The 7328-nt window shown below is 62.5% G+C and overlaps 1 protein-coding gene across 2 annotated transcripts; it reads left to right on the top strand.

The window, feature by feature from the left end:
• Positions 1 to 44: 44 nt before the first annotated feature.
• ADAT3 (adenosine deaminase tRNA specific 3) lies at positions 45 to 3808 on the top strand. 2 transcript variants are annotated; one of them, XM_030542654.1, is made up of 2 exons: positions 45 to 284; positions 2695 to 3808. In XM_030542654.1, exons 1-2 carry the CDS (start codon positions 230 to 232, stop codon positions 3708 to 3710), a joined length of 1071 nt encoding a protein of 356 aa, XP_030398514.1. In that variant the 5' UTR covers positions 45 to 229; the 3' UTR covers positions 3711 to 3808. The 2 variants fall into 2 exon arrangements, with proteins under 2 accessions (XP_030398514.1, XP_030398516.1); XM_030542656.1 differs by having other exon boundaries at positions 46 to 280.
• The last annotated feature ends 3520 nt before the right edge of the window (positions 3809 to 7328 follow it).

Raw genomic sequence — 7328 nt, 5'->3', positions numbered from 1 at the left:
CTTCCGGCCTCTCCGTCCTATTCGCGTCACTTCCGCCTGCCCGTCTGGCCGCTGCGCTCTATGGTGCGGGCGCGGCCCTTCCGCTCTGGCCGGCCGCCTCTATGCCCCGGAGGACCGCGGCCCCACGCGCTCTCTCCCTCAGGCTTCCGCGTTCGCTTCCCCGCCCTTCGCCGGGTGCGATAGACCAATCGGGACGCTCTCCTGTGCAGACGGGCAGCGCCGGGAGCCAATGGGCGCCAGGGACCGGGACAGGGGGCGGTGCCTGGACTGGGGGCGAGGGGTAGGTGAGGGAGGGGAAGGAGGGTCCTGGGAGGGGGAGAATCCTGGGGGGGCCCTGGGGGGGCAGGGACAAGGGGTCTGGGGGGATCTTGGGGGGCTGGGAGAAGGAGTCTGGGGGGGCAGGGACAAGGGGTCTGGAGGGGATCTTGGGGGGCAGGGACAAGGGGTCTGGGGGGATCTTGGGGGGCAGGGAGAAGGAGTCTGGGGGGGCAGGGACAAGAGGTCTGGAGGGGATCTTGGGGGGCAGGGACAAGGGGTCTGGGGGGATCTTGGGGGGCTGGGAGAAGGAGTCTGGGGGGGCAGGGACAAGGGGTCTGGGGGGATCTTGGGGGGCAGGGAGAAGGAGTCTGGGGGGGCAGGGACAAGGGGTCTGGGGGGATCTTGGGGGGCAGGGAGAAGGAGTCTGGGGGGGCAGGGACAAGGGGTCTGGAGGGGATCTTGGGGGGCAGGGACAAGGAGTCTGGGGGGGCAGGGACAAGGGGTCTGGAGGGGATCTTGGGGGGCAGGGAGAAGGAGTCTGGGGGGGCAGGGACAAGGGGTCTGGAGGGGATCTTGGGGGGCAGGGACAAGGAGTCTGGGGGGGCAGGGACAAGGGGTCTGGAGGGGATCTTGGGGGGCAGGGAGAAGGAGTCTGGGGGGGCAGGGACAAGGGGTCTGGAGGGGATCTTGGGGGGCAGGGACAAGGAGTCTGGGGGGGGCAGGGACAAGGGGTCTGGAGGGGATCTTGGGGGGCAGGGACAAGGGGCCCTGGGGAGGGATCTTGGGGGGCAGGGACAAAGGTCCTGGAGGGGCAGGGACAAGGGGTCTGGGGGGATATTGGGGGGCAGGGACAAGGGGTCTGGGGGATATTGGGGGGCAGGGACAAGGGGTCTGGAGGGGCAGGGACAAGGGGTCTGGAGGGGATCTTGGGGGCCAGGGACAAGGGGTCCTGGAGTGGCAGGGACAAGGGGCCCTGGGGGGGGATCTTGGGGGGCAGGGACAAGGGATCTGGAGGAGATCTTGGGGGGCTGGGACAAGGGGTCTGGAGGGATCTTGAGGGGCAGAGACAAGGGGCCCCGGGGGGGCCGGGGCAGGGACAAGGGGCTCCGGGGAGGGTAGGGACCAGGGGTCTGGGGGGATCTTGGGGAGCAGGGACAAGGGTCCTGGGGGGGGCAGGGACAAGGGATCTGGAGGGGATCTTGGGAGGCAGGCACAAGGGGCTCTGGGGGGGCAGGGACAAGTGATCTGGGGGATCTTGGGGGGCAGGGACAAGGAATCTGGGGGGCAGGGACAAGGGGTCTGGGGGGTCTTGGAGGGCAGGGACAAGGGGTCCTGGGGGGGCAGGGACAAGGGGCTCCGGAGGGGCAGGGACAAGGGATCTGGGGGGAACATTGGGGGGGCAGGGACAAGGTATCCTGGGGGGCCTGGGACAGGGAGTCTGGGGAAGATCTTGGGGGGCAGGGACAAGGGTCCTGGGGGGGCTGGGACAAGGGGTCCAGGGAGGGGATATCTTGGGGGGGCTGGGACAAGGTCTGGGGAGGGGGTTCTGGGGGGCTGGGAGGGGAAAGTTGAGATTTCTGGGGAGCCCCCAGTTGGGAGGGGAAAGCCCCCTCACATTGGGGGAAGGGAGGAGTCATTGAGGGAGGGGAGCCCCCCCATGTGAAAGGGGGCAGGGAGCAGGTCACTGAGGGGCCTCCCTGCATGGGGGGGGAGTGCCTGGGGGGTCATTGGGGCTGAGGGAGGGGAGTTCCCCCCCCCATGAAGGGGAAGGGGGTGTTCATTGGGGGGAGTCCCTCCCTGGGGCGGGGGTCATAGGTGAGCGCCCCTGAGAAGGGAAGGGGGTGGCTGTGGGGGAAGTTGAGGTATCTGAGGAACCCCCACCCTTCCGTGGAGGTGGCTGGGAAGGCCTTGAGGGGAGAGACAGCCCCCCCCCGGCAAGGGAAGGGGTGTGTGGCTGGGGGGGAAGGTTGGGGTCATTCAGGAGGTGCCCCCGACATGCAGGGGGAAGATTGCGGCGGCATCTGGGGCTGGGGGAGGGGGATGGGTCAGTGGGGCCGGGAGAGGAGAGCCCCCATGTGAAAGAGGTGGGGGGCTAGGATGAGGTCACTGGAAAGCCCCTTTTGTAGAGGGCAGGGGACTCATTGGGGCGATCTACATTGAAAGCGGGGGTGGGGGCTGCCGACTTCGCCCCAGTGTGGAAGGGGAACTGGGGGGTCGTGGGAATGGGAGTCCCAGGAGGAGATGTGGGGAGAAGCCCCCTGCTCGTGCCCCTGAATCAGGAGCACTGGAGGGTCGGGATTAGGGGCTGCTCCTGAGGAGTGGGGACCCCGCAGGGTGGATCCTGGGGCCTGGGCCGCAGCGAGGGGCTGGCCTGGGGTACGGCGCTGCAGCCCGACGTCCCAGCCGCTCCCCTGCCCCCCAACTCCCTCTCCCCAGCAGGCCGTGGGGCGATGGAGCCAGACTACAAGCGCAGGAAGATGGAGGAGCCGGCGGACCCCCCGTGGGAGCCGTTGCTGGTGCTGCCCGAGCTGCAGTCGCAGGAGGTCGAGCTGACCCCGGCCTACGCCGCCCCCGTGCTGCTCCGGACCGAGACGTCCCGCCTGGTGCGGGAGCTGGCGGCCGCCCGCCCCCTGACGGAGCTCCCCCACCTGAAACGGGTGCGGGCGCGGGGCGGCACCCAGCCGCTGGAGGTGCTCCTCTGCCCGGCCGGCCCTTGGCCGGGCGCCTCGCGGACGCTGGCGGAGCTCCTCCCCGACGGATGGGTGGACGTCCGCGGCCTGGGGGAGCCGTTCCTGGTGCAGGTGCCTGCCCGGGCCCCCCTCACCCGGCCCCAGTTCGAGGCGGCCGCCCGGCACTGGCCCACGGCCTTCCACGAGAACAAACGGACCAGCCAGGCTCTGGCCGGGCGCCTCTTCACCCCCCAGGACAAGGCGGCCATGGAAGTTCACATGGAGCACGCCGTCCGGGCCGCCCGCCGGGGGGCAGAGCTGGGCATGGTGCCGGCGGGCGCCGCCGTGGTCGATCCGGCCACGGGGCGGGTCCTGGCGGTGGGGCACGACTGCCGGAACGGCCTCCACCCGCTGCTCCACGCCGCCATGGTCTGCATCGACCTGGTGGCTCACGGCCAGGGCGGAGGGGCCTACAGCTACCGGGACTATCCTGCCTGCTGCTTCCTGCCCCCGGACGGGCGCCCCCGGCCTGGCGAGGGGCTCCCCTACATCTGCACCGGCTACGACCTGTACCTGACCCGGGAGCCCTGCGTCATGTGCGCCATGGCCCTGGTCCACTCCAGAATCCAGCGGGTCTTCTACGGCGCAGCCTCCCCGCACGGGGCCTTGGGGTCCGGCTACCGCCTCCACGGCCGCCAAGATCTCAACCACCGCTACGAGGTCTTCCGGGGCGTCCTGGAGGGGCCCTGCCGCCGCCTGGGCCGGGAGCCCGCTGCCTGCTAGCGGCCGGGGCGCTTTTAAGGTGCTCGGTTTTATAGCGCTGGTTTTAAAAAGCCGAGCTGGACGATGGGGTTGGGGGGGGTTTTAAATAAAGTTGTTTTAATGGGGATCTGGCTGTGGTATTTGCCGGGGTCGGCCACCAAATCTGTGCCCGTTTGGGCTGGGTGGGCTTCCTGGGGGCCAGGCCGTGCTGCAGCGGGGGTGGGGAGACTGTTGGGAGCTGGCAGACCGGGCCCATGGGAGGCAGGTGAAGCTTTCCTTGGGGAGGCTGCCCCCCCTCGCCCGGGGGGCTGAGAGCTGAGTCAGGGCCACGGGGAAAGCGGGGGGCTGAGACGGTGAGTGGCCCCACCCAATTCCTTCTCTTCCCCCCCACCCCAGCCCACTGCGCCCCAGAGAAGCTCTGTGAGACCTCTTCCAGGGACGCGGTGGGGGGAGATTTTTCCTGAGGCCCCAAATCCACCACTGTGTCCCCACCCCGGCGACCCCAGGCTGGGGGAGATTTAGCCAGGCCGGGGACCATGGGCCAGCTGAAGATTGTAGCTAGGGTGACCAGATCACCCCACTAAAATATGGGGACACATTGGCCCTGCCCACAGTCTGCCCCCACTCAGCCCCAGGTCTGGCCCCCTCCCCACTCTGCCCCCCCCCATCCTTCCTCATCCCCCGGCTGCCGCTGGTTTGCTGCGTCCCTCCTCAGCCCCCCATCTACCGCTCACCTCCGCGCAGGCCACTCACCCCTACGGCGCCGACTTCCCCTCTGCCGGGTGGGTGCTCAGCTGCACCTCGCCTCTTCCCGCCCCCCCATTCCTCCCCCCTTCCTCCTGCCCGCCTCCTTACCCAAATATTGCGACAAATGGCGTCCCGATCCTACCTTGATCAGGACATGGGAGAAAGGGTTAAATAGCGGGACGGTCCCGGTGTTATCGGGACATCTGGTCACCCTAATTGTAGCAGAACCTCGTGGCTCCTGGGCTGATGTAGGTGCCACGCGTAGCGGCCAGCGAGCTGGGGGGGATTCCTGCCAGGCCTGGGAGACCCCACCAACGAATCCCCCCATCTCGTGTGCTAGCGAGAGGGACCTCCGGAGGTATATTGTCAGCAATATATTGGGAAGCTGATAAAGGAATCGATAATGAAAGGACAGGAAGATAATTAATGCCAGTCCTGTCGTTATGGAAAATAAGTCTCGTCAAACAAACCTGATTTCGCTCTTTGATGGAGATGACAAGCTTGATTGATCCCGGTAATTGCACAGGAGCAACTGACTTAAAGCCCCGCGTGACACAAAAGGAGACGCAAAGAGCTCGGCTCGTTTAGCCTAACGAAGTGAAGGCGGAGGGGGGAGCTGATGGCTCTCCATAAAGACATCAGTGGGATAAATCCCAGGGAGGGAGAGGAATTAAGCTCAGCACCGATGTGGGCACAAGAACGAATGGGTATAAACTGGACACTAGGAAGTTTAGACTTGAAATTAGATGAAGGTTTCTAACCATCAGAGGAGTGAAGTTCTGGAACAGCCTCCCAAGGGGAGTAGTGGGGGCAAAAGACAGATCTGGCTTCAAGGCTGAGCTTGATAAGTTTATGGAGGGGGTGATATGATGGGATAGCTTAATTTTGGCAATTAATTGATCCTTGATTAGCAGATAAATATGCCCAATGGTCTCTGATGGGATGTTAGATGGGATGGGATCTGAGTTACTGCAGAGAATTCTTTCCTGGGTGTCTGGCTGGTGAGTCTTACCCACATGCTCAGGGTTTAGCTAATTGCCATATTTGGGGTCGGGAAGGAACTTTCCTCCAGGGCAGATTGGCAGAGGCCCTGGAGGTTTTTCGCCTTCCTCTGCAGCGTGGGGCATGGGTCACTTGCTGGAGGATTCTCTGCACCTTGAGGTGTTTAAACCATGATTTGAGGATTTCAGTAACTCAGACATAGGTCAGGGATTTGTTACAGGAGTGGGTGGGCGAGATTCTGTGGCCTGCGTTGTGCAGGGGGTCAGACTAGATGATCATAATGGTCCCTTCTGACCTTAAAGTCTATGAGTCTGTGACCACAGACACAGAACATCAGGGTTGGAAGGGACCTCAGGAGGTATCTAGTCCAACCCCCTGCTCAAAGCAGGACCAATTCCCAACTAAATCATCCCAGCCAGGGCTTTGTCAAGCCTGACCTTAAACACTTCTAAGGAAGGAGATTCCACCACCTCCCTAGGGAACCCATTCCAGTGCTTCACCACCCTCCTAGTGAAAAAGTTTTTTCCTAATATCCAACCTAAACCTCCTCCACTGCAACTTGAGACCATTAGTCCTTGTTCTGTCATCAGGTACCACAGAGAACAGTCTAGATCCATCCTCTTTGGACCCCCCTTTCAGGTAGTTGAAAGCAGCTATCAAATCCCCCTCATTTCTTCTCTTCTGCAGACTAAACAATCCCAGTTCCCTCAGCCTCCCCTCAGAAGTCATGTGCTCCAGCCCCCTAATCATTTTTGTTGCCCCCCGCTGGATCTTTCCAATTTTTCCACATCCTCCTTGTAGCGCGGGGCTTGTCTACATTTGAAACGCCACAACCGCAGAACCTCTCCTTTCAGCGCACGGTACGTAATCCACCCTCCCGCCCCCCGAGGTGGTAGTTTGGTCAACGGGAGATTAGATCAATTTAACTGGGCCACTCGGGATGGCTTTTTCACATCCTCGAGTGACGTCGTCGAGCCAGCTGCATTTTCTAGTGCAGACCAGGCCCCACTAACGCCTCAGTAAAGTGTTTGCCTGTGTTGCGGGGGGACGCAGAAGGATTTAACCACCCGGTAATGAAAGCGAAGGAAGACGGTTGATTTCAATTTGAGGCTGTAGCTCAGCGGTTCTCATTTCGTACTGGTGACCCTTTCACATAGCGAGCACCTGAGTGCGACCCCCCTTTTCAGTGAAAAACGTTTCTTTACAGATTTAACACCATTATAAATGCTGGAGGCAAAGCGGGGTTCGGGGTGGAGGCTGACAGCTCACGACCCCCCACATAATAACCTCATGACCCCGTGAGGAGTCCCGACCCCCCCAGTTTGAGACCCCCGGCTGTAGCTTAAATAGGGTCGATCATTTGGTTTCTGTGTCCACCTGCTCCGTGTGGATTGCTCTGCCCAGATGAAGTTCTGCGGTCGGGGATTACGACTGAACGGCCGGACGCCGCTCCAGATGCCTGTTTTGGGATCCATCAGGTTTTAGATGCGAAGACGGGATGAAACGGACGACTGGAATCCAATGCAATATCACGGTTACCGCTGACTGATTTGCTGAGTGGGTCGTAACTTTGTGAGTGTCCGTTGAACCGATAGTTCATTTAGTGGTGTTTTAGCGGTTCAGCCTTCATGAGGCGTGTTCTTGGTTTTACTTGTCTCTTAGTTTAATGAAATGTCTCATGGGGGTATCAAATCGTTTTTTCCTCACACAGTGTGGGATAGAGCCACACAGGATGCGGACGGACATCGGCAGGCCCACGTCAGAGCCGAATCATCTCCCTTTGGTCAGGGCCGGCCTTAGCAATAATGGTACCGCGGGCAAACTTGCACCCTGGCCCCCATGGGTGTGGGCCCCCCCATTGCCCCAGGCCTCCCCACCATCTCTTCCCCC

Source organism: Gopherus evgoodei, unplaced genomic scaffold (genome assembly GCF_007399415.2).
Source record: "Gopherus evgoodei ecotype Sinaloan lineage unplaced genomic scaffold, rGopEvg1_v1.p scaffold_106_arrow_ctg1, whole genome shotgun sequence".
Taxonomy (NCBI): Eukaryota; Metazoa; Chordata; order Testudines; family Testudinidae; genus Gopherus; species Gopherus evgoodei.
This window is presented reverse-complemented; position numbering and strand designations above follow the sequence as displayed.